Here is a 27,309-nt window from a genome sequence, read left to right on the forward strand (position 1 = left end):
GGTTTGATTAAACCTAGATTCAATGGAACTACCTTCATCAATACATATCTTCTCTTGTCATGTCAATCTAGTATTTTATGATATCTGGTGTATGGAGCAAGTGATATATACGTCTCTGGAGCAAGCCACCTTAATAAAGGCAAAGACGTCTACTTCCGGTAGCATGTAGAGAGAAAAACAACTCGTACCATATCAACTACCCTGGTAGTAACTTTTGGTAACTAAACAGTGTTTTCTTTCTAGAAGTCACCAGTTGATTTTAATATATTCAGGAGAAACAAAATTTACAATCTTAAACAAGAAATATCTTTAAAAAAGATGAACGGCATATTTTCAATGCTGGTGGTTTTAATGTAAAACTGCTGGTGAAATAAATCAACGAAATAGTGCGTTTCAGCACGGATAACAAAATTATATCAGTTTGAATCATTTTTGGTGATAATAAGACTGCATTTGAATCAGGAATATAATTTTATTAATGTGTCATTTGAAAAGATACATCCACTTATTCAGCTTGCATTCAATCTGAACTTTGTTTCGTTTTTAACTGCATATCTGCATTTTGCATCTACCGCTACATTGACCAATCACATACTTCATCTTGACCAGTAACGCCACCTGTCGCGTCATATCCGGGGCCAAAAGAATATTATACGGCTATGCCGAAAAACGTACCACAACTCTCACCGGCTATAGGCCCTGTTGTCCTAAACGCGATGTGGCATTTGTGATGTTGAGAAAATAGTTGTCTAGTCAGCGAGCCTGGGACGGCATTTCAAATCATCTGTGGTACGGTCTTTTATATTGTGTGATATTTGTAATGTCATTGTGAATTTTTTTTCTTCAAAATTGTCAATTATATGAAATTGTATAAAATTACTCTGCAAACAATGTACGTTCAGGTCATGCACGTGCATAATGTCAGCTAAGTAGTTACGTATCTGAAAACGATTTTCAAGTGAAAAATGTACATAATGTGGGGACACACAAAAGCTGATGTTAACACACATCGCAGAGGATGGGGAATCATATTACATTGTGCATGGTATTATTTTCACTTCATGACAGAGAACTCTTGTGTGTGTCGTTGCGGTAATTAGTGATGCTTCGGGTCGAATTAATCATTTTCAGTAATTAATACTCGAAGAACTTTGGTTTATCTTGAGAGTAAAACTGCCGTATTAATGTAAATATTATCAATTTTACCACTTTGAAAAAAAACATAATTTCCAGTAAGGTTTATTTTGACGACCTAAACTTTATTCAAACGAAGGAATGTCCCTTCAAAGATCAATACAACAGGTCCGAATAACGATATCTACGATATACCGCAACGTTTGGTTAAACTATCACATTATGGATCTGTCAAAGGACGTCAATGTTGAATCACATCTAATTTGACGCCCAAAGAAGTTATTCAGTTTTCATATTTTGAATGTTTAAATAATACTTATTTTCCTGTAGTGCTTGATGAAATCAATTTGGTTTTTTAAATTGGAAAGTATCACAGGCAAGAAAATTGCATCTTTGATTTGTGTTTGTATGATGAAATAGTGATGGTAAACAAACATGAAAATATACATAAACGAGGGTTCTTCCATTTATTGACACAAAATTCCATATACAGTGTACTTATGCAAATAATGTTGTCGCAAGTCTGTTCCGTGTTCTTGCCCCTCTGACTCTCTAAGCATAATCATACCGTCCATGTAACCTATTATAAATAAGATATATATATTTATATATCAATACCAGTCGTGTACATTTCCAAAACGGGGCTGAGTGTGTCATGCAACATGAAAAAAAAAAAAAAACAAAAAAAAACATGGATCTTTTAGAGTCGGGACAGAGGACTTACTTCAAAGAAGGGTCTTAGAGGTTTTTTTTATCAGAATTTGAGATAGCGAGATTTAAATGTAGTGAATAACGACGTTTAAACAAAAACCGTAAAATAACTCATAAGAGAGGCGAAAATTTCAACAACGAAAAAAATTAACATAGAAAACGTTGAAAAGGGAAAAAATATATATAAAAAAAATACGTTGAAAAGGGAAAAATTCGACCACGGACTTATTTATGATGTGATGTGATGTATGAGTAATTTATCTGGTATCCAAATGGTAATAGGCATATATTATTTCATCCAGCAGAATGGTTGTTCATCTGTGTTCAAAACAATAAGGAATGTTTTCCTGAATATATAGATTCAAGATTCCAAGATTTTTATTACTCTCTGACACACTTGAGAGTGTGTAACAAGAGGTCAAACAAGTATACAGCAATGTTACAATTATAACATGACAATGTGAGCAGATCATATGCATGGACATAATTGTTTGTTTCTTACTTTTCCGTATAATGTATTGTGAAAAATCTGGAAAATATGAATGTAGTAGAATATTAATTGATAATAACTGACAACTTCTACACTAGGGCATATAAATTCATACTTATAAAAAGTTATGTTTACAATATGCACAGGTAAGAGAGGGTGTTAATACAATTTGTAAAGACAGTTTGAAGATAGATTTTTTTTATAAATAATGTTATATGGTAACCTCAAATTATAGAATTACGAAGATACAGTCGACTCGAGGACAGATAGTTCGTTTGTTGAGACAAGGAAGTAAGTGAATATTTTCATCCATTTAGAAAATTTGTAATTCAATTTAAGCACTCAAAAAAGGTAAAAAAAGTTATGAAAAGGTCATAATAATAATGGTACTAGATCTAGTACCTCAAAATACAGAATTTCACTTTATTCCGAATCCGGTTTAACGAGTTCCCGGTGGCCCACCATTTCCTGCAAGAGAGGTTAGAAGGTTAGAATTCCTTAATTAAGACAATTCACTATATTTTCAACCTAAAAACCTTAAACAAAAGAAATACGAGGAACCCCATTTGCTGTTTAGATGCCCCTTAAATGTGATGATTTTATTTTAGCACGTAACTCTACTGTCTCATGAATACACAATATTTATTTCAGGATTAATCTTATGACGTCATAAATAAGTATGTGTTGTATATGACTATCAGCATCGCTATGACCAAAACGTAGTAACATTTAAAGTAGTATTATTTCATTGTTAAAGAATAGATTATAATCTTTATTGTAAATAAATATAATGTTGAATCTGGCAAAAAATACAATACCTTGGGGTTGGTTTTTATTACTGAAGCCATATTTACATTCATTTGGAATTTAGCTTCACAAAAACTTCATAATACATTTTTCGACACACGTCAATGCATTTTCTATGCCGATACATATCATAAAACCACTTATCTTATAATTATCAAACTAACGCCTACCTTATACGTTATCGGCGATGAAATGTAAGAGTCTACACTTACCTGTTGCATGATGCCATGTTTCTCTTCTCTTGAAAACTTTTCCAAAGTCATAACCACTTTTCGATTTTTCATCCTTTTCCACCGAGTCAACTTTGGTGCCAGGTGGTCCGTGATCAAGGCTGCTGGTGACGTCACGTTTATAATTCACACCTGTCAGTGGATATTTGAATACATTAAAGAAAATGTTTGTTTCAACATCGGAAATCAGATTTCAAGAGAGAGAGAAAAGCTATAGACTTTAACAATGGTCAATATATTTGGAGGTGAAATTGTTGAAGATGTTATTCACAGTAATTCTTTATAATGTACGAGAGAGAGAGAGAGAGAGAGAGAGAGAGAGAGAGAGAGAGAGAGAGAGAGAGAGAGAGAGAGAGAGAGAGACTCCGTTTTATGGGTATAGTAAATAAATGATTTTTTTAATCCAATACCCTCTTCAAATTGGGGACAACTTTCGTGAGCTTTGCTGCTTCAATGCCTTAAACAACAATATTCATTGTGTAGTTCAGAGACTACAAAGGGTTGGACACTATTCAGACCACCGGCACCAGTCCTATGTGGAATACTCTGCTGGCTGCTATGATTCAACTTTTATGGAAATCTGATAATAAGTGACGATCTTTATATTATTCTACTTTGAACATTTCCAGTGAGGATCAGCTACTTACACGCATTACATGCAGCACGGCACTTCACTATCATGTACGCGGGGTTTCGACCACACTCCCCCTGGGCTGCCCAATCTCTGCATTCTATATCGTAATTGAAACAACCGCCTTGGATACAAACAAAATAAACATGTTATCAATTGCATTAGAACAGTTTATAGCAGACAAGTTGACACAGCTCTTGTTAAGAAAATTCTACTGCGATCTTCGTATGAATTGGAATGCTTGTTGAAATCTTTTTGCTGTTCCTCATATTTCTGTGAAATAGTTATTTCCAAACTATACAAACGTTTTTTTTTGCCAAAAACATATTGATTTGACCTTAGACATATCATGCAAAATATTCAGTACTATTTCATCGCTGTGGCTCCTTTAGGAAAGACTTTTTTTACATTCATTATTAATTATTCTATTATCTATTTTTCAAAGTTCAAAGGCAATAAAATGATCAATATTGACCATTTAATATGGTATAGCGTTGACAGAAAATTGTAAGGAAGTCAAACATCTACGACTTCCTGTTAAATCCCTTGGTTTCTGCAGGGCACCCGTTATATCTGACCCAACAGAAATCACACGATTCTTCAGAACCACAATTTCAGCCGCCTTCTACATAGAGAGGAGCCAATATACAATGTACCTCATTATTTGTTTCTGAAAATGTTCCATTAACAGAAGGGGAGAATCCAACCCACGATCCTGGAAAGTTGAAACAATCCACCCTATCTATCTGTAGTTATCTCTTATACAATCCAACATTGACGAAATCCAAGTAAGAAGGTTAAACAAAAACAAAACAAAACAAAAACAAAAACAAAAAGAGAAGAGAAGAAAAGTGCATGATATTCTAATAAGAACAATATTTAATTCTTTAACTATCCGGCAGAGTTATCTTTCCCCTATAAAATATATCGTCAATGATGATTACCACAACACTACACGTTTCTTTCTTTAAATAAAGAATATTGTGATAAAATAATAACTAAGCATATGGTGTCCGAGCTTCCTCTGTCGAAACACGACACACTTTGCAAACTTTTACATGAAGTACGTATGTCAAATCACACCCAGAAAATGTCTTTTTTTTACGAACGAGTATCTTTGAATACTTACACACACCGCAGGAATCCTTACAGTTGTTCAGCATGTAAACCCGGTTTCGTCCACACTCTCCTATACCCGCCCAGAATTCACATTGTTCGTCATTGTCAAAACACACTGATATACAAACGAAACAGAACAGTTTTATCAAAAACGTTTCAATATATACACGTTCTTTCTAATTACTGTAAAAGTGGAAATGTACGCGAGAGTGAAGTTAAAGCTAAAAACGCGAAGGCAATTCATCTGCGAAAATCCCTCACTTGTATTATTTTGTGGTTTTTGTGCTATCTATAGAGCAGATGCTGGAGAAAAAAGTACATCCTACATAAAAAGTTACCGTTTAGGTAACAAGTTTTGAATCTTAGTATATAACAAGTTAATTTCACACTTTTTATATTATCAAGTAATAGCTAGTTAAACAAGTAGCTCCTCTACCGAAAATTAACAACTTGTCCCACCGTTCAGCCTTTGGAGTTTGTTTGTTTGTTTTTTTTACGTCCTATTAACAGCCAGGGTCATTTAAGGACGTGCCAGGTTTTGGAGGTGGAGGAAAGCCGGAGTACCCGGAGAAAAACCACCGGACTACGGTCAGTACCTGGCAACTGCCCCACGTAGGTTTCTAACTCGCAACCCAGAGGTGGAGGGCTAGTGATAAAGTGTCGGGACACCTTAACCACTCGGCGGTGGCCCCAACTTTTTGGAGACAGTTCAGTAATGGCATAATGGCAGTTTGAAGATGAAGAGTTTGGACGATAATTTAACTCGGCTATTCATTAATTTGCCTAGTAAAAATAATGACGTACGGCTATTTATAGTAACGAAATATATATCTGAGAGTAATATGAAGTGTTTACTGCCTTTATTGTCATTATTCCGTCTATTTATAAATAACATACATGGTCATAGGGTCAAGGGAATGTGGCCATGGTCACAGGTACTTGTGGACATGATTATGATGTTTTTAATTTAAATGTTACATTATAGACGAATTATTATATATTGTATTCAAATCGCATGATTAATTTGTAAAAAAAAAAATAGATCGTACCTTGGCCTTATAAATATTTATAAGGCCAAGGTACGATATATTTTTTACAAATTAAGCATGCGATTGTAATACAATAATTTACTCGTCTATAATGTAACATTTAAATTAAAAACATCATATTCATGTCCACAAGTACCTGTGACCATGGTGATAGGGAGAGTGGGGACGGAGCATACCTCCCTCCCTACTGTATACATCTGTACATTGTTTGTACACTGACGGTTTTTTTCAAAATCATTATCATCGTACCGATAATAATTTCTTACCGATATTCAACACACAAAAAAAATCGCATTTCACGCGTGAAAATTCAAGGTGAAAGAACGTTTCATAGATTTTTCCATTACACATTTTATAGTTACATGTATATGAATGAAAACGGACGATATTTTGTGAGGAAATATTGCAAAACATAATCGATAAGATGAAGTATTACACCATGTAAGTTCAGGTTTCAAATATATTATCTGCAGATGCAACTTATTCAGTAACATATTTTAAGAAATTGGCTCTTTTCTCTCACAGATCCTCCACGTCCATATTAAACATGTGAAATTAAGAAAGAATATTTCGGTTCAAAAAGAGTATACAGATATAGACCTAACAACCTGCGTTCTGAACATAAGACATATATTCATTAATATTGTACAGCAACATAATGCGTCATGACGTCACTATAGTAACATGATAATATCACATGACACAATTTCTCTCAAAACGAAAACCAGTTTTTTGACAGAAAGGAACTTACTTGAAGATGGGTCGCTCATCCTCTTAAGGGAGTTTCCACTGCCTGTTTGTAGAGAATGTATTACGACATTTCATCATAGACATACAATAATGAGATTGACAAATTAACTTCTCAACAAAATACTTTATTTGATTACATATTTAATACTTTCAATTGTACTATGATCTAGATGTACCCGAAGGTACAACAAATCATTTCTGGAAAATTTGATTTAATTTCACCTCAGTGGTGTTTGAAAACTAATGAAGATCGGGACAGAAATGAATATTTCTTCATTTTCCTTGGTGTTTAGCGATTGATAATCCGATAAAAGAATATCTTGGTTTTCATTAATATCATACTTCGTCATTACATTTGATAAATATTGTTGTCTGATACGACCATAATTAATACAGTTGAGTAAATATTGAAAAATGTCTTCTATCTTAAAACCACATGTGCATCGAGGTGAGATTTTTACGAAAAAGATGCTGGTTTAGTGAACTGCATTCTTGTCGGAGTCTAGCATGGATAATTTTACCCGTTCTTTTTCCAATGTTAAAATCATTAGATGAAAGTTCGTTACCCGTGTTGTGTAAGCTCTTAGATGTGCTTTGAGGGCCCTCATAGAAGAATTTTCTCTTACATTTAATGGCAGTTAATTTCAGAGTCGTATAGATGAGGGTAAGAAGGATTTATGATACAGGTTTGTTGTATTAGTAGGCCCCTATTGTTTAATGTAAGTCTGATAGGCTTGTATTAAATAAGGCGTCGGTAGTGTCCTAGAGGCTCGGTTATAACCGGAACAAGAATGTTAAGCCCCATCAATCAATCATCCATAAGGCGTCGGTGGTGTAACGGTCAGCATGGTTGCCTTCCAAGCAGTCGATCCGGGTTCGACTCCCGGCCGACGCACATTTATTTTTATGTTTTTTTTTAAGAAATATAATTTTGAGTTATGAACCGTTTGATGATATTGCAATATTTTATGTTTTTTACGACGATCAATAAGTTATTCCCAATTTGTGTCTCTATAAAGAAGTTCTAATTTTGCAAACTTAGTTCCCCAATTCTGGCTGCCTCTATCTGCACACTTTCTAATTTATCATTAAGATAATTTTGTACATTCTATTATGTAAATAAAATGTCTCCGTGGTCAGGTCCTAATACTCTCCGAGATATGAGTAAACTTATTGTTTTGTCGGGATTAAAAGTTACCAGCCATTTATCAGCCTTTTTTTTTTTTTTTTTTTAGCTTTTTTGAAGGTATCAAAATCATTATTCATTATAGTACTTGCTACATTCTGATTGCCCGCAATTACGTAAAGGGTTTAACGTTACATCTTAAGTTGACAACAATGTCATCAATATAAATTAGATAAAATAAAGGGCCAAGAATTGACCCTTGTTGAACAGCTGCGTTTATATTTTTGAAATCAGAAAAATTCCCGCCAAAACTACCCTTTCTTTCCTATGTTTTTTTTAATATCTGTCCAATCATTTAATAATTATGCCTAATTTCAGCTTATATATCAACTCATCAGGCCAAACACGGTCGAATCCTTTGCTTATGTCACAAAACTCTATTCTAATTTTATTCCTTAAATCTAAGGCTTTCCCGATATCACGTTTATATTAAGTAATTTAATAACTGCAGAGTCACCAGCGGTAAAACCGGATTGATGTACAGTAAAAATGTTTATCTCGGAGAAAGTTTTGATGGTGATCAGATCACGACGACAGACCATTTTTGGTACAATTACACTAATATTTCGACATGCATGGCTGTGTCTATAAACAAATTATAAGAACACCACATGGTGATCATGTGATGTGTTTTGCTCAGGGTTAGTTATACGTTTGAAATATATCGAAGTCTGTATAAGCAAAAAATAGAGTTATTTTTCGACCTGTAGATCTAGTCCAGCTCTGGATGACGAAAGGGTTAAATGTTATAAATTATTTTGAGTAATTAAGTATAGTGCTGACGATTTCATTAACTATTATTAGTATCGACGAGTATTATTTATCGATTTTTGTTTCACCGATGAAAGGTTCCGAAAATAAGCCTTACTTGCCATACAGGATAAATGACTTTGAAAATAAGACGGCCTTGAAAATAGGCCTGATTCGAAAATTAAGCCTGGGATTTCTAACCAAAACAGAAAATAAGCCGCGGCTTATTATCGATATTTTAGGGTATGTACATGTACTGTATTTGAATACACAACGTTCTATTAATTCACCAACAAAGCTAAGTGAAATGGGTTTGTAATTAGATAAAATAGATCTGTCCCCTTTCTTTAAAAAACAGGCGTGACATTATCAGTTTTCAAGCTTTCATAATTTATTTTTCCCTTCTTTAAAAAGTTTTCGTGGATCAAGCCAGGACCAGTTGCCTTAGATATATTTAAAACAGCAATTGCATCGTTTACATCTTTCGATGTAATAGTGAGAATATCTAAGTGAGGAGGAGGAAATGTATTGCCCGGAGGAAGTGTAGCTTGTGATGTATCTATGGTAGACTATTCAGAAAAATAGGCGTTAAGTGCTTCTGCTTTACCTCTATTATCGTTTAATACTATACCTGTATTGTTACATTTTAATGGAGGTATAGAATGTGATTTTTTAGAGAAATGCGTAAAACTATTTGCTATTTTCCACCATTCGCGCGAAGAGCGTTTAGTCGATTTTAGCTATCTGCTATTCCATTTAGATAATCTATCTTAGCTTTTCTTATAGCACTAACACAAGAGTTTCATAGCTGTTTAAACTTATCCCAATGGGTTTGACTCCGTGTATATTTAGCTTTTCTGTGTATTCGTTTCCTTGTTCACCAAGTTTGATATTAAACAAATGATAATCATCCTAGTTATTTAACCATATCGTCCTTTTGAATGAGTGATTATATGTGTATTAGGAATATCGATATAGATATATACAGGACATTAGTATCTATTTAAAGCTGGTAAAAATGATTCCCCAACCACTACATTTTGAAATAAATTCATGTTATTGACTATAAATAAATCAAGTAAAGAAGAAGATGTTTCAGTAAAGATTATCTGTTCATTTACTAAATGTTGAATTTTCGCTGTTAAACAATGTATTAAAAATGCATGTTATCTCCTCGAACACATTATGGAATAATGAATGAAAATTGTTTCATTTAACATGTGAAAGTATGATGGCAGATTATCTTATTGAACCCTGGGTGATAATATGAATATGGAGTTACCTTGTTGAACCCAGAGTGATACTATAAATGTAGATTATGCTGTTAACCCAAACAAAATATCATAAATTACCCAGGGTAACATCATGAATGGAGAGAGTGTGTGATATACCGACATTTTGGCATTGCTATGTGTCAAATGTCTGCTACTTAAGTTAGTCTGACATAGATAGGTATAACGATTTATCATGTTTGAAGTTTTTTCCTTGTCTGTATGGCTTTCCTGATTTTACTCTGAGAGAGATAAGTAAAACGTTTTACCTTGTTTGAAGTTATTTTCCTTGATCTCCCTGGCTTTCATGATTTTACTTATTGTCTCTTTCAGGTTCAGAGCCAATGCCGGACCTGCCACCATATCTACCTTCGTCCCTTGTGAGGCGTAGGTAATAGGAACGACCTGGAAATATGTAACAACATATTGCTATCGTATCTAAGAGAGTGACGGTATTATAGAGATCGCAACTGCAGTCTACTGCAATTTCCCTTCTGATATCAAAAATAAAACAATGAATAAATCAATGAAATATTTCGCCGAAAGCGACTAGTATGGTATTTGTGCTATTAAGTCTAATTAGGCTTATAATTGACAACTTGAATTAAATCATGCTTTTACACTGTAAAATGATGCCTGACTTTTTTGTTCTTTGTTTCGGAAATTTTTGAAAACCTCCCATTTTCAATGACTTTTTTTTAGATATATTCTAGGCAAACAATCGTCTTTTGTATTTTTTTCTTAATTTGAAAATAAAAAAGTATGGCAGTTTGATTTTAATTGAAACGGAATAAAACAATTAAATCAAATTAAATACATTATAGACGTAATATCAGATTTTTTTGTTTTGTTTTATGTTTCCAATAAGTGGATTATTTCGACAGTGATAAAGATATAGTATTGATTTGATTTCTTTAAATGTATCAATCAGTCGTATACATGTATAAGTAAAACAAGCAGACTGAGGATTAACAAAAGACAGACAATTGAAAAACATCTTAAAACATCAGTTTAGAAAAATGCAAGTACAGCATATACTCAGTTATGAATATAAATCTGCATCATAGCGTATCTGCTTCATCCGTCTAATATTGGTTAGTAACGATAGAGGCCAAAAGCACAAAAATTGAGGAAGGAAGATTGATTCAAAACACAAGAAAACACACATACATGTATATACACATAAAAACGACAAAAATAAAACCCGAAGGTGCACTTGGTCCTTAATTTGAAACAATAAGCTGGAATAAAAGAGAATAAGGTTAAAAAAGATGAACGTATGTACATGTATATTATGAACCGTTAAATTTCAGATATGGCATGCGAGTTAAGGGGAAACTCGTGGACAAAAAAGTCCTCAAATAGGTCGTATAACCCAGAAATATCTAGGATTGGCAAAAAAAAAAAAAAAAAAATCCAAAGTGAATACAGATTTGGTAATAGAGAAAGATTAATATATAATATAGAAACAAACTTACCACTAATATCGCCGCCAATATCGCACTGGTACACGCCATGTCTACCTTTTAGGATGGTGAGAAATCAATTTAACAAAGAGCGAGTTAAGGACAGCGTTTTATACCATCAGTAATGATTTTTAATTATATGACATCTGTAAAATCTGTGTGGTGTGACCTTTTAGGAAATTGACCATTATATATAATTATTATATACATAAAAACATTTCTAATGTCAAAAACGTGCTTATTATGTGGACAGACAAACAAAAAACAGATGGAAACGTAAAACGGCGTTTGGAAGATTCTATTTAATCTACATTTTAAAGGGCACTGTGTTATATGGAACATGCTTATTGGAAAATGTTCAAGAAAATACCTAAATCAGGTCATCTGAAATGATGATAATGTAAACTTCTTCTGCTGCTGTACTCTCGTTTTTGAGTCAAGCCTTCTCCTCACAACATGATGGTCATAATAGCAACAATGATAAGTTGAAGTTATTGTATACCGCTAGAGTCTTAATCGTTATCTGTAGTTATCTGCCCTTTAGTTACCATCCATTGTTTCTCAACTCCATGTGGACAATACAGCTAGGTGTCCCCGTTTGGCGCTAAGATCTTTCACACGACATTTCTTTAACTGCCCTAACAATTACTGCTCAGTCCACTAAAACACAACTTGGTGAAATATCTTGTTCACATATACAACACAGCGCCCGTGCTGGGACTCGAACTAGAGACCCTTCGCTCCATTAGCCCTGCGTCCTACCACTGAACCACCATTCATCCGCGTACAACAATTTTTATTACAACGCAAATGAAATAAATTGTGTAAGCATAATTGTAGACAATTCGTTTTGGAATTGAATATGTTCTTAATCTTTTCTCACATCTAGAATTAATTTCGTCCATGTAAATGAAAATAATATGTAGTTCTTGGTGCGATTTAGCGAGAAGAGACTCACACGAAGAAAACATTTTGGATGTTACTGGTCTGATAGAATCAAATAGATGACATTTGCAACTAATTTCGTACAAATGTCATGGAAAAGCCTTATATGAACGCTAAGATCTGACTCAGCAGGCGCTCATGTTTATTCATGTACTTTTATGATAATCACGTGATGTTTCCTGTCGTCTGCTCTGTACTGCTGTATACCAAAGCAGGGATGTTCTTGGGGTTATAATGATTGGTATTAAGTGCAAGCAGGCTCATACAAATTGGGTTCATTTACCGGAAACCTCATTAACGAAACGTCAAATCTTGTCATCACCTTTGTTGACATACGTAATAATTTTCTCGATTTGATAATTATGCTGACTAGATGCAATAGATTAATGCTAATATTCATGCTTAATATACATGTTATTATCCTTGGTGTAGATTTAAATGTCCTAAAATCAGTTACGTTCCATATTCTTGATAAGAGCCTGCTACAGAAACAATGGAATTTTGTTTACGAATCAATTTCACCAAAACCAGGTGTTATTTCTAGCAAACTAAGAGACGACCAATAAGATATGTACAAAATAATCTAAAAGGTCCCAGGGGCCTGTGCTTTGGCCTACTTAGTGTTGCCCACCAGAGGTTGTTTGGATCATGTTGGTTCGTGGGCAAAATTCAATTGTTCACTTAGTCCTTTCTCAAGTGGCATATTAAAGTCGAAAATTAATAATAACGAAACTATAATTCAAATTCAAAATTGATTAAACGAGGGGAAACTTTAAGCAAAAGTATAGAATTAATTGGAGACCCCTGGAAAAGTACGATACGACCAGGCGGTCTGGAAGACTGATATAACAAGGATGGATAGTATTGCAACAGCAATACAAAGTCCCCTGCCTGAGCTAGAAGTGCACCTATTCATTTCCCATTTTTTTTGAAAATGGTTTTTCGAAAAAAACAAAACAAATGTGGTATGCACAACTATACTGATCATGTATACCAAGTTTCGTTAAGATCGGAGTAGTACTTTAGGAGGAGTTGTCTGGACAATTATTGCGTGACGGACGGGCGGACGGAGGGTAAACCTATAGTCCCCCCGTTTTTCAAACGGCAGGGGACTAATTACGAAATACACAAGTCTTTGTTAATGAATTGTTATCTATTTACCGTGCCGTTAGTTATTGCCAATATCAAAATAAAGAAATCATATTCTGAAACAAACGCAATGCTTTGAAAGAGTTTGGCACAATGAACTACTTTAAAGTTGGAATTAGATTGTGTCAAATATAATAGTTTAAACTGTTTTCAAAACTTTTCATCATTCCGAAATTAGATTACTATCTGAAGGTTATGCATCAAAATGTTCCAGCAGGGATTCCACAAGGATCGGTTCTTAGTCCGTTGTTGCTGAATTGCAAGAGTTTGTGTAACCTTGGTTACAAATTATGTATAAATATATCAATTTGCTGAAATTGGCTTTTGTTACACAACAGTGTATGGATAGTGTGCCATGCATATGGGCTCTATGACCTGTATTCATTTATGATGATTCCAATTTCACCAAGAATTTATCTTCAATAGTTTCCCTTATTTAATATCAATATTCCAATTTCACCAAGTATGTATTCTCAATAGTTTACCTTATATAATATCAATACCCCCTTACCGTATGTTCTTAATAATTAGCAGACAAGAAGTTGCTTACTCTTTTTACCTATACCTATCAGACAAATGTATGTATGTGTCCGTGTTTCTTACCACCTACTGTCATAGTGAGGACTCAGATAGGATATGCATGATCTCCTATCATATTGAAAATGTTTTTCTTTTTTTTTCTTTTTCCTGTCATTAAAACTATTTGCTAAAAGTGAAACATTAACCACGTTTCTCAAAGTAGAATTATGTATAACCTGACCTTTTCGAAAAAGTATCTTCCGAAAAAGTAAAATTTATATCTATAGTTGCTGCTTCCACTTTAAAAATTTAGTCTTAAATGTAGAGTAAAGGATTTTTTTTTTTCAAATTGAATTTTAACATCTGAGCAATCATGAGTACCAGTGCTGCCTATTAGAATAAAGCCATTTTAATGTGATACTTTTTCAGTATAAGGAGTTTCTTGGAGGTTTAACCGGAATCTGTCAATTGATGTCAAGGTTAAATTACGTCGATGTCAGCAAAAATACTTATTTGAACGTCATTTTGATGTTGGATAAGCTAGACTACTTTACTGTGGATGAAACCGGAGTGCCCATGGAAACCCACGTGATCGAACAGGCGACACAAAACCTTTTTTTACTACCGATCGGGGAATCAATCCTTCTAGAGCATGCCAAGAATGAATCGCGTATTGAAAGCAAAATCATATCTTATCATTTTACGTCTATTTTATAATTAGACTTAACAATAAAACGGTATAAATTGCCCTCGATGTCATCACATATCACTACGGATGCATCTGATGAATAGTTGAAGAGATACTGTATACCATTTCACAGTAAAAGAAAAGACACCAGTCTAACCAACATTACTTAAAGGTTTCCTTATCGGTTTTTCCCTGAAATCCAACAATGCTTACGTTTTGGTTATCTTATTTGAGGAATTCGTTGATTTAAGGGAATGTAAAAGAAACATGGGACATGACAAATTTCGCGGGAATGACGAGGAAGATAGCTTGAGAAGGTAAGCTCCCTGATACTAACTATTATACATACAGCATTTATGTATAATACGTAAATTATTTATAATGGAAATATGTTTAAAATTTGTTTATTTTACTTCCAAATAAATGTCAGTAACATTAGGGAATATCAAATTATAGACAGTTCTGTCGAATAACATGTAAATCATATGCAGTGAAATTGCGCTTTAATCTTGTTTATTTTACTTTCAAATAAATGTCAGTAACATTAGGGCATCTCAAATTATAGAAAGCTCTATCGTATATTTCAATGTGACATGGTCATTTACATTCTTCATGAGTAATGGTCGAACAAAGATACATGTAGTACAGATATGCTATATGGTACAATAAATCTCGTATTGAATAGAAACAAATTTAAAGTTTATATTCATCACGTCATAAAATTTATTTTTAACACGTAAACGAAAAACGCGTTTCCATGACGATTTTGAAGCACATTTGAAACCAATTTTCTGTTATGCAAATAATATGATATGCAGATATGTGACGTCATTTTGATATCAATTTATGATATCATGATAGGTAATAAATCATCATTCATGACATTAAAATCATGACATGAGCGTTTACTAGTATACAAAATTATATGTGATACATTGTGATGGAGCTGTGATGGTGTTTTCATATTTAATATCATTTTAATACAGAAGTATTATATCACATTATATCATATAAAGAGAAAACAAAACAAATCTTTGCGCCATTGTTTTAACTGTAAAATTGTTGTTTACATCTGAGGAATAACTGTTGCTGAATATTTCCGGGTAAAATTTTGTTCCTATATATATTTTCGTTTATGAGTTGCGAGGTTCGGTCATAGTTCTGTACATTTGTACATGTATATTTCACATTGAGATATGGTACCTTGAGATTATTTAGGTAGGTTTTCACAAATAAACATATGATACCTTGAGATTATTTAGGTAGGTTTTCACAAATAAACATATGATACCTTGAGATTATTTAGGGAAGTTTTCACAAATAAACATATGATACCTTGAGATTATTTAGGGAAGTTTTCACGCATAAACATATGATACCTTGAGATTATTTAGGGAAGTTTTCACAAATAAACATATGATACCTTGAGATTATTTAGGGAAGTTTTCACGCATAAACATATGATACCTTGAGATTATTTAGGGAAGTTTTCACAAATAAACATATGATACCTTGAGATTATTTAGGGAAGTTTTCACGCATAAACATATGATACCTTGAGATTATTTAGGGGAGTTTTCACACATAAACATATGAAACCTTGAGATTATTTAGGGAAGTTTTCACAAATAAACATATGATACCTTGAGATTATTTAGGGAAGTTTTCACACATAAACATATGATACCTTGAGATTATTTAGGGAAGTTTTCACAAATAAACATATGGTACCTTGAGATTATTTAGGGAGGTTTTCACAAATAAACATATGGTACCTTGAGATTATTTAGGGGAGTTTTCACACATAAACATATGGTACCTTGAGATTATTTAGGGGAGTTTTCACACATAAACATATGATACCTTGATATTATGTAGGGAAGTTTTCACAAATAAACATATGATACCTTGTGATTATTTAGGGAAGTTTTCACAAATAAACATATGATACCTTGAAATTATTTAGGGAAGTTTTCACGCATAAACATATGATACCTTGAGATTATTTAGGGAGGTTTTCACACATAAACATATGATACCTTGAGATTATTTAGGGAAGTTTTCACGCATAAACATATGATACCTTGAGATTATTTAGGGAAGTTTTCACGCATAAACATATGATACCTTGAGATTATTTAGGGAGGTTTTCACACATAAACATATGATACCTTGAGATTATTTAGGGAAGTTTTCACACATAAACATATGATACCTTGAGATTATTTAGGGAGGTTTTCACACATAAACATATGAAACCTTGAGATTATTTAGGGAAGTTTTCACACATAAACATATGGTACCTTGAGATTATTTAGGGAAGTTTTCACAAATAAACATATGATACCTTGAAATTATTTAGGGAGGTTTTCACACATAAACATATGATACCTTGAGATTATTTAGGGAAGTTTTCACGCATAAACATATGATACCTTGAGATTATTTAGGGAAGTTTTCACACATAAACATATGGTACCTTGAGATTATTTAGGGAAGTTTTCAAAAATAAACATATGATACCTTGAGATTATGTACTAATAATGAAAACCCTTGTGGATAGACCATGTGTTTGCCATCTACTACACCTGTACACATACTATTCATATGTATACTGACAGTGTTATGATGTTATCACACATGTACATGTGCATTACTTAGAAAGAAAATAATTAGCGCACGTGAGAATTGTACACTGGTTGTATACACTGTAGTTTTATTTGGTGGATTTCGTAATAAATACATGATTATGACATATATTTGTTCATTTGTTTACTGCTATTTACAAGAAAAATTAAATCTTAATTCTCACACATTTCTCTCCTGGTAAAAATTAGACAGAAACCAGAGATCCTGCGATAAAGAACGGTCTCATGACTTTGTCTTCAATATCATATTGTTTTTGGTTGTAAAATGTTTGTCATTTTGATATTTTACTTTAAAATATTCACATTCAACCACATTTTTTTTATTTGAAAATACTCTATAAATAGAATTCCATAGGCTTAAAATATCTATTGGATTTGCTTTTACTATCTAATAATGGCAGGCTTAAATCATCTGCCAATTCGGATCATTCGAATGATGGTTATGCGTTTCGTCAAAATTGTATCCTCATTGAACAGGCATCATTATGTAAACGTTTCACGGCATTCGGTTGATTTATTGCATAAGAGATGCACCTTCCATATAATCAGTCGTGGTAAGATAACATTCATCTTTAATTTGTGTTTGTATGATAAAATTATTGAAGCACTTTGACGAGAAATAACTTAACGGAACAAATATTCGTGAGCTATGTTATTTATTGACTCATAATATCATAACAATGTGTTATCAAAAAGGTGTACGTCCGTTCCGCGCTCGTGTCTTTCCGTCCTCTTCACCTTATCCATGTTTATGTCGTCCTGTCTCACCTACCAAAAAATAAAGAAATAAATAAATACATCAATAAATAAAAATAAATAAATAAAATAAGTAAATAAAGAAGGAAATAAAAAGGCAAAATAAATAAACAAATAATAAATCAATAAAAATAATAAATAAGTAAAATAAATATAATAAACATGAATTTAAAATAAATAAAATGAATAAATAATAAATAAATAAATAAATAAATAAACAACAAAAGTTATGTACTAGTACATTTCCTAAAGAAATGGTTACAAGATTAATGATTACAATGATACATGAATTGTGAGATGAGTTTTGAGGTATATACAGTATTCATTAAAACGTAAGTCAAGCTTATTAATAACTACAAATCCTACTAGAGAAAAGCGATATTGAGTAAAGGGGGCAAAATGACAGATCGACATGGAAACCCTGAAACATACTAGGAAAACACAACCAGGTACCCCTGATTGATAATGAAAGTTATTTTTCAATATTTCTGCAAAACAGATTGGCAATCTTGTTCATTGGTGCTTATTGACGAAGAAATGAAAATTCATGTAGTTTGTAATACCTCAGAATACAGATTTTCACTTCATTTCGGTTTAACGAGTTCCCGGTGGCCCATTCTTTCCTGAAACAGAGTTGAAGCGGTATGATCTTATAGAACATTTACTATATATTCCTGTTAAAACAAAAAATAAACCATATCTAGAATTTTAGTTTTATTTTAAGGCGCGCAATACCTATTGTCTGTATTATTTGAACAATCGAACATGAATAATATTTGTCTACTTTATCTATGTTCACGTGGTTTTAATCATTGTATTTATAAAAACAAAACCAGTTTATTCCACAATAAACAAGTAATGATATTCACACGACATTATTACTATTACATACCACCCGGAGATGTTCCATTCAGAGACGACGAAGAGCTATTGCGAAATATGTTATATCAACTTTTGTCAATAACTCTCGTTGGCCCGGATCGACCGGAACAACCAGAGAAAACCCACATGGTCGGGCAGGAAGTAAGAATGTTTAAAATATTATTTCATTGTCAAGAAATAGGTTCTTATCTACACCAGGGCCCAGTTGTTCAAAAGGTGATTAGGCTAATCACATTTTAACAAAAATTTTCAACTCCTGATATAATAATCTCTGTTAGAGCTAACTTGACTGAACTTGATGAAATTCTGTAATCCTTTATTCTCTTCCAACTGGCATAATTTAAAGATGATATAACAAATGAGAAATGAAATTTTCACTAATCAAGTGATTAAGCTAATCGCCTTTGCAATTTTCATTCAATTTAGCAACTCAAAATACCCAAGGAATCGAAATACATTTCCCAGGTTGATACGATTTCCTAGAACTACCCCTTACGGTATTAAGTATAAATATGTATTGACGGTGAACTATATTCGACACTGGTATATAACTAGTTAGAAGCCTATAATTACCTGCTGCATGAAACCATGTTTCTCTTCCACTGAACAAATTTCCAAAGTTAAGAGCACGCTTCAGTTTTTCCTCATTACTGAGTTTTTTCACGGAGTCAGCTTTGGTGCCAGGAGACCCGTGATCGAGGCTCTTGGTGACGTCACGTTTGAAGTTCAAACCTGTCAATGAATACGTCAATTTGTCAAAGAAGAGAACGTCATGTGAAATAGCATTTAATCAATGATAGTTTTCTTCGGGTATTTATTAGGGTAAAATTCGCAAGAAGGGACAGTAGTAAATTTAGCTTGTTATTGTTCATTTAGCATAAAAAAGGCTAGTGTTCTTAAAACATACAAGAGGTTACATTTCTATTCCTGTAAGAAATATTACCGTTCTTTTCACGTAAAAAGTAACTCGAAAATAACATCACTAAAAGTGATGTATTGCATTGTCACGGGGGATACCCTGATGTAACTGTAGTTACCCACATCCAATATGGATAAAGATGAAAAACATTGATAATTCACATCAGTTAATACTCACCGTTTCCGCCCTGCGCCATATTGGTTGTGAGTAACTACAGTTACCCGTATCAGGTTATCCCCCGTGATTGTGCGGCTGGGTAAGATATTTGTGTTATTAGATAAAGGAGTATTGTTAAATATGTTTCCAGACAACAACTTGGCATATGTACAAAATACAAATAGCTCCATTATGGTTATCGGTCATTTAAAGAGTCATCGTTGTCAAATTAACAAGACATTGTATATGTTTATATAAATAATAGCACATAGGTGTCAAACGCGTGATTAACACAGCTCACGAATGCGGAGCTTTCTGATTGGCTAATTTTATTACGGTCTTTTTGCTTTCTAAATTTGCATTGTTGTTTGACTGAAAAATGTTATCAGTGAGAAACAACAAAAGTGTTGTGTTTCATTACAGTAACATGTTCATTGATATCGGTCCACATATTAGCTGGAATTGTCCGGATAGGATATTCCGGATTTTCGGACATCAGACAGGGTAGACGATTCCAGCATACCGACAATTTAATTTCCATTCAATTTAGCAACTCAAAATACCCAAGGAATCGTAATACATTTCCCAGGTTGATATGATTCCCTAGAACTACCCTTACGATATTTAGTATATACAAATCTTGACGGTGAAATATATTCGACACTGGTATATAGCTAGTTAGAATCCTATACTTACCTGCTGCATGAAACCATGTTTCTCTTCCATTGAACAAATTTCCAAAGTTAAGAGCACGCTTCAGCTTTTCCTCATTACTGAGTTTTTTCACGGAGTCAGCTTTGGTGCCAGGAGACCCATGATCGAGGCTCTTGGTGACGTCACGTTTGAAGTTCAAACCTGTCAATGAATACGTAAATTTGTCAAAGAAGAGAACGTCGTGTGAAATAGCATTTAATCAATGATAGTTTTCTTCGGGTATTTATTAGGGTAAAATTCGCAAGAAGGGACAGTAGTAAATTTAGCTTGTTATTATGCATTTAGCATAAAAAAAGCTAGTGTTCTTAAAACATACAAGAGGATACATTTTTATTCCTGTAAGAAATATTACCGTTCTTTTCACGTAAAAAGTAACTCGAAAATAACATCACTAAAAGTGATGTATTGCATTGTCACCGGGGATACCCTGATGCAACTGTAGTTACCCACATCCAATATGGATAAAGATGAAAAACATTGATAATTCATATCAGTTAATACTCACCGTTTCCGCCCTGCGCCATATTGGTTGTGAGTAACTAAAGTTACCCGCATCAGGTTATCCCCCGTGATTGTGCGGCTGGGTAAGATACTTGTGTTATTAGATAAAGGAGTATCATCAAATATGTTTCCAGACAACAACTTGGCATATGTACAAAATACAGATAGCTCCATTATGGTTGTCGGTCATTTAAAGAGTCATCGTTGTCAAATTAACAAGACATTGTATATGTTTATATAAATAATAACACATATATGTCAAACGCGTGATTAACACAGCTCACGAATGCGGAGCTTTCTGATTGGCTAATTTTATTACGGTCTTTTTGCTTTCTAAATTTGCATTGTTGTTTGACTGAAAAATGTTATTAGTAGGAAACAACAAAAGTGTTGTTTTTCATTGCAGTAAAGTGTTCATTGATATCGGTCCACATATTAGCTGGAATTGACCGGATAGGATATTCCGGATTTTCGGACATCAGACAGGGTAGACGATTCCAGCATACCGACAATTTAATTTCCATTCAATTTAGCAACTCAAAATACCCAAGGAATCGTAATACATTCCCCAGGTTGATATGATTCCCTAGAACTACCCCTTACGATATTTAGTATATACAAATCTTGACGGTGAAATATATTCGACACTGGTATATAGCTAGTTAGAATCCTATACTTACCTGCTGCATGAAACGATGTTTCTCTTCCACTGAACAAATTTCCAAAGTTAAGAGCACGCTTCAGTTTTTCCTCATTACTGAGTTTTTTCACGGAGTCAGCTTTGGTGCCGGGAGACACATGATCGAGGCTCTTGGTGACGTCACGTTTGTAGTACAAACCTGTCAATGAATACGTAAATTTGTCAAAGAAGAGAACGTCGTGTGAAATAGCATTTAATCAATGATAGTTTTCTTTTGAATGTTTATAGGGGGTAAAATTCGCAAGAAGGGACAGTTGTAAATTTAGCTTGTTATTGTTCATTTAGCATAAAAAAGCTAATGTTCTTAAAGCATACAAGAGGATACATTTCTATTCTTGTAAGAAATATTACCGTTCTTTTCACGTAAAAAGTAACTCGAAAATAACATCACTAAAAGTGATGTATTGCATTGTCACGGGGGATAACCTGATGCAACTGTAGTTACCCACATCCAATATGGATAAAGATGAAAAACATTGATAATTCACATCAGTTAATACTCACCGTTTCCGCCCTGCGCCATATTGGTTGTGAGTAACTACAGTTACCCGCTTCAGGTTATCCCCTGTGATTGTGCGGCTGGGTAAGATACTTGTGTTATTAGATAAAGGAGTATTATCAAATATGTTTCCAGACAAAACTTGGCATATGTACAAAATACAGATAGCTCCATTATGGTTGTCGGTCATTTAAAGAGTCATCGTTGTCAAATTAACAAGACATTGTATATGTTTATATAAATAATAACACATATATGTCAAACGCGTGATTAACATAGCTCACGAATGCGGAGCCTTCTGATTGGCTAATTTTATTACGGTCTTTTTGCCTTCTTAATTTGCATTGTTGTTTGACTGAAAAATGTTATTAGTGGGAAACAACAAAAGTGTTGTTTTTCATTGCAGTAAAGTGTTCATTGAAATCGGTCCACATATAAGCTGGAATTGTCCGGATAGGATATTCCGGATTTTCGGACAGACAGAGAGGGTAGGCGATTTCAGCATACCGACAATTTCCCTGAGGGGATAGATCCAAATATAACATAACTAAATATTTAATGCCGGAGTGTATCAGGCTGATATATAAAGTGGGTTCAGTTTCTTTCCTTTACTTATAATTTTCCATAGGAAAGCGTTAAAGAATTTAAGGAAAGTTTTATTAACAAAGAATGCTTCCTTAGATTTTCTTATTCTTGCATATGGACATTTTTTAAGTTAAGAAATTTTCAACTTTTCCTAAACTGCTGTAATTCTTTCCTATGAAAAATTTTAAGCTAAGAAATTTTCAATTTTTCTTTAAAATTCGGTCAATCTTATATAAGGAAAATTTCAGATTCAGAAATTTTCAATTTTTCCTTCAATTGTGTAATTCATTCAGTTGGAAAATTTTAAGTTACAATCAAGTTTTTTCTTAAATTCTGTAATTCTTTGCTATGGAAATTTTAAAGCTTTAAGCTGATGAAATGCCACCCACTCTAAACTTAACTTTGAATATTAGTAATAGTGTCGGCTACTTACATGCACCACACGATTCCTGACAGTGTGGAATCATGTATTCAGGGTTAATAAAACATTCTCCTTGGTTCGCCCATTCTCGACAATGTGTGTCTGTGTCGTAGCAGCTTGAGATACAAGCTATATAAAGAGATCATTAATCAAGTTCTAATCATTCTTATCACAAAAGCAGATACAGTTGATGTAAAGAAACTCATTATTTGGTAGCTTGCTAAGATCTTTCTGTAATTATTTTACAATGTTTAAGTATAATGCTGTGAATGAAATAAAGTAAATAAATAAAAGATTTTATAAAAGATACACAGGGTAGCAATACATTTAAGAATCAAGTGCTTCAAAACAGTAAAATCGAAAACGAATTAAACTTTGAAACAGATATTTCGTCTTTGCAGGACCGTATGAAAAGAGGATTCGAAAACTAAATTTTTAGTTTTTTTATTTATGTATTTATTTATTTTATTATCATTTTTTATTTTTTGGCATTTGTTTTTGTTTTGTTTATCAGAATGAGATTGTGCCATAAAACATTTGAAAAACATGTCAGTGCTGTTTTATCATTGTGGTTTTTCTGAACTATCAATAGCTTTCTTCTAAGAGTAAGAAAATTATCACCACCATGACACTTTTATTTCACTTCGCCTGTTCAACACAACTACTTTCTTTTGAAAAATACGAATTAATTTTGCAATGGTAGTTAGCTACGATCTAAGAAACGTGTATGTTTGTTTTTTCTTCTGAAATCTGTGAAATGACAATCTTCGGTATCGTTTTCATCAAAAGTGTCCATCGGATATCGCATTTATGTTTGCACTGCGATAGTTGACGCTTAACTATCAACTGAAAAGAGCTAATTACGATAACCGCTAAAATATGAAAGTTTACAATAGCTACTTACGCATACCACAGGAATACGGACAGTTTTCTAGCATATAAACTGGGTTATTGGTGCATTCTCCAGAGAACGCCCAGGATTCACAATGAACATGAGTGTCATGACACCCTGGAATAAAGCAATGAAAATAATTCCAACCCTTTAATTAACACAATATTAACCCATTAACGAACCCATTAATGAACGCATTAATGAACCCAATATTAATCCATTAACGTACACATTAATGAATCCATTAATAACCCATTAATAACCAATTAACGAACACATTAATGAACCCATTAACGTACACATTAATGAATCCATTAATAACCCGTTAACGAACCCATTAATAACCGATTAACGAACACATTAACGAACATATTAATGAACACATTAATGAATCCATTAATAACCCATTAACGTACACATTAACCGACACATTAATAACCCATTAACGAACACATTAATAACCCATTAACGTACACATTAACGAACATATTAATGAACCCATTAACGAACCCATTAATAACCCATTAACGAACATATTAACGAACCCATTAATAACCCATTAACGAACATATTAACGAACCCATTAACGAACCCATTAACGAACACATTAATGAATCCATTAATAACCCCTTAACGAACACATTAATGAACCCATTAACGAACACATTAATGAACCCATTAACGAACACATTAATGAATCCATGAATAAACCCAACATTCTTACAATGTCTGTTAAAACATAAAATGAAAACAAAATCTACTCTATCGGCAAAATTAACATTTTAGTAAAAGGAATATTAATTTCTCTTCAAAAGAAAATAGATTATATTGACTTAAATCTACATATTTAATATAAATGGAAAGAAATCGTGTAATAGTAATGATGTACATCTAATATATTTTAATTCAATTTGGTTTGACACTTTGGTCATAGAAAAGGGTTTCAATTGGTTCAAATTTTGCTGGCGCATAATGTGTACACATATACAATATATGACAGACCCACACCTATCATAGCAAGAAAATATGAACGAGGGGAAACTATGTCGATTTAAGAAGTGTAAAACAATATGGTCTCATTACGTCCGTCCAGAACGGAATACATCTCTATTTATGTATATGATAACATATTGTGACGTCACAATAACAATATATAATACACAGTAACAGATTTTTCTCTAAAAACGAATTAAACAATATTACAAGCAAGGTTACCTGAATATGAATATGGATCGGTCATCCTTTTCAGGGCTTTTTCACTTCCTGTAGTAAAGAACAAGTATAGTTAATGTGTATCACATTTAAACATGGTAGTATTCAAGGGACATTGTGAGGATCATCATATCTAAACATGAACACAGGCAAAAAAGTCAAATTCATTTGAACATTTCCGGGTCAAATTACCTGAATTTGACCTGAAATTTACTTCAAATTAACCTGAAATTGACCTGAAATTTTATTTATGTGGAATTGACCTTATTTTCAGGTCGTTTTCAGGTCAATTTCAGGTCAATATCTTTTCAGATCAAATTTACCTCAAGATATTTTACCTGTGTACCTGTTAAGAAATAAAAGTGTTGTTTTTTTTTAAATCATGTTAATCAAGACTATAACGTTATGCTTTTTGTGATATCTGAATGAAAAGTGATGACGTCCCGATTTACAATGTCACATAAAACGTCAGCATTTGTGTGCACATTCCACGCTCCATCGAATAACAACTTAATCAAAGATGGTATTCATATTACTCTTCACCAGAAAAAGGGTAGGTGGTCATTTCTTAACAGGTACAATATCAACTATTTACTATTTTACAACTATTTTACTCTGAGATATATAAGTATAATGTTTTACCTTGTTTGAAGTCCTTTTCCTTGGCCTCATTACTTTTAGGATTTTACTCTGAGATATATAAGTATAATGTTTTACCTTGTTTGAAGTCCTTTTCCTTGGTTTCCCTGGCTTTCATCATTTTACTTATTGTGTCTTTCATATTGATAAGGGATGCTGGACCTGCCGCCATTTCACCAAACGGAAAGCCGTCTAGCTTCACTACCTTGGCGGCAGAGATAATAGGAAGCAACTGAAAGTATGTAAACAATATATAAACAACGCATACAGAAGGGAGACAGGTTAACAGTGGACACAACCCAAGCATCCCAGGTGTCGGCCTTCTGTATAATATTCGAGGGAATACTTGAGAAGAAAGAAAGGAATATTTGAATATATTGAAACAGCACTTCAACAATTGTATTTCAAATTGTTACTTTATTACATTTTTTTCAAACATGATACTTAGCAGATATTTCAATCATACTTAGATGCAGTTACATGCACATTTTCAACATAATAAATTATTGATGTTTACTGTATACAAAAAAAACATTGTCTCTGAGCTGAAACCTGCTGAAAAAGAGAAACATTTTGAAATAAGCTCCGCCCATTTCTTTTTATAGTCTCGCCCCCCCCCCCCCCCCCCCCCCCCCCCCCCCCCCCTTTAAGTGAACGATTCGATATTTATTGCCCAAATACGACTAAGAGGGGTAATACTGTTGTGCTCCGATTCCATCTGTCCGTCTGTCCGTACTCACTCAACACCCTTGTGGGGTGCATTCGTCAGCTATAGGAGTATTTTCGTTTTTTTTGCCCATAAATCAACATTAGATCTCACTGCGCATGTGCTATTTTAGCGACGGAATGAACGGAAATAAATACAGATTTTGAAATTCTGATCGACTTGC

At 33.3% G+C, this 27,309-nt stretch overlaps 2 protein-coding genes and 1 non-coding gene across 26 annotated transcripts in view; 1 reads left to right on the forward strand and 2 right to left on the reverse strand.

Annotated features, from left to right (window-relative positions):
* Window positions 1–1,584: 1,584 nt before the first annotated feature.
* On the reverse strand, window positions 1,585–11,714 carry LOC117342924. Its single transcript, XM_033905223.1, has 8 exons — window positions 11,607–11,714; window positions 10,398–10,533; window positions 6,923–6,964; window positions 5,133–5,237; window positions 4,020–4,127; window positions 3,355–3,504; window positions 2,738–2,803; window positions 1,585–1,714 (listed from the first exon to the last, which is right to left on the reverse strand). The coding sequence occupies exons 1-7, from the start codon at window positions 11,643–11,645 to the stop codon at window positions 2,775–2,777; spliced, it is 609 nt and encodes a 202-aa protein (XP_033761114.1). The 5' UTR covers window positions 11,646–11,714; the 3' UTR covers window positions 1,585–1,714; window positions 2,738–2,774.
* Window positions 7,745–7,816, forward strand: Trnag-ucc. Its single transcript has one exon. It is a non-coding gene; the product is annotated as a tRNA-Gly (tRNA).
* A 6,468-nt stretch (window positions 11,715–18,182) lies between the features above and the next one.
* LOC117342257 overlaps window positions 18,183–27,309 on the reverse strand; it is a 28,010-nt gene continuing 18,883 nt past the window's right edge. For 15 of the 24 annotated variants that reach the window (XM_033904329.1, XM_033904332.1, XM_033904340.1 and 12 more), the window contains 9 exons: window positions 26,498–26,581; window positions 25,784–25,831; window positions 24,581–24,685; window positions 23,689–23,805; window positions 22,152–22,310; window positions 20,953–21,111; window positions 19,755–19,913; window positions 18,863–18,922; window positions 18,183–18,311 (listed from right to left, as the gene is read on the reverse strand). In XM_033904329.1, coding sequence (XP_033760220.1) covers window positions 18,894–18,922; window positions 19,755–19,913; window positions 20,953–21,111; window positions 22,152–22,310; window positions 23,689–23,805; window positions 24,581–24,685; window positions 25,784–25,831; window positions 26,498–26,581 — 860 coding nt within the window. In that variant the 3' untranslated portion in view covers window positions 18,183–18,311; window positions 18,863–18,893. The remainder of the gene's footprint in view (window positions 18,312–18,862; window positions 18,923–19,754; window positions 19,914–20,952; window positions 21,112–22,151; window positions 22,311–23,688; window positions 23,806–24,580; window positions 24,686–25,783; window positions 25,832–26,497; window positions 26,582–27,309) is intronic. The other 9 variants (XM_033904338.1, XM_033904325.1, XM_033904333.1 and 6 more) reach the window with 8 other exon arrangements.

The sequence above is a fragment of the Pecten maximus genome, chromosome 14 (genome assembly GCF_902652985.1).
Source record: "Pecten maximus chromosome 14, xPecMax1.1, whole genome shotgun sequence".
NCBI classification, from domain to species: Eukaryota; Metazoa; Mollusca; class Bivalvia; order Pectinida; family Pectinidae; genus Pecten; species Pecten maximus.

Bases quoted from the DNA above. Each gene is read 5' to 3' on its own strand.
- LOC117342924 (XM_033905223.1), bottom strand. From the start codon at position 11,645: ATGGCGTGTACCAGTGCGATATTGGCGGCGATATTAGTG. The intron at 5,238-6,922 runs GTAAGTTCCTTT...TTTGTATATCAG, and splicing joins GATGAGCGACCCATCTTCAA to TGTGTTTTGACAATGACGAA. The intron at 3,505-4,019 runs GTAAGTAGCTGA...ATCCACTGACAG, and splicing joins CCGTGCTGCATGTAATGCGT to GTGTGAATTATAAACGTGAC.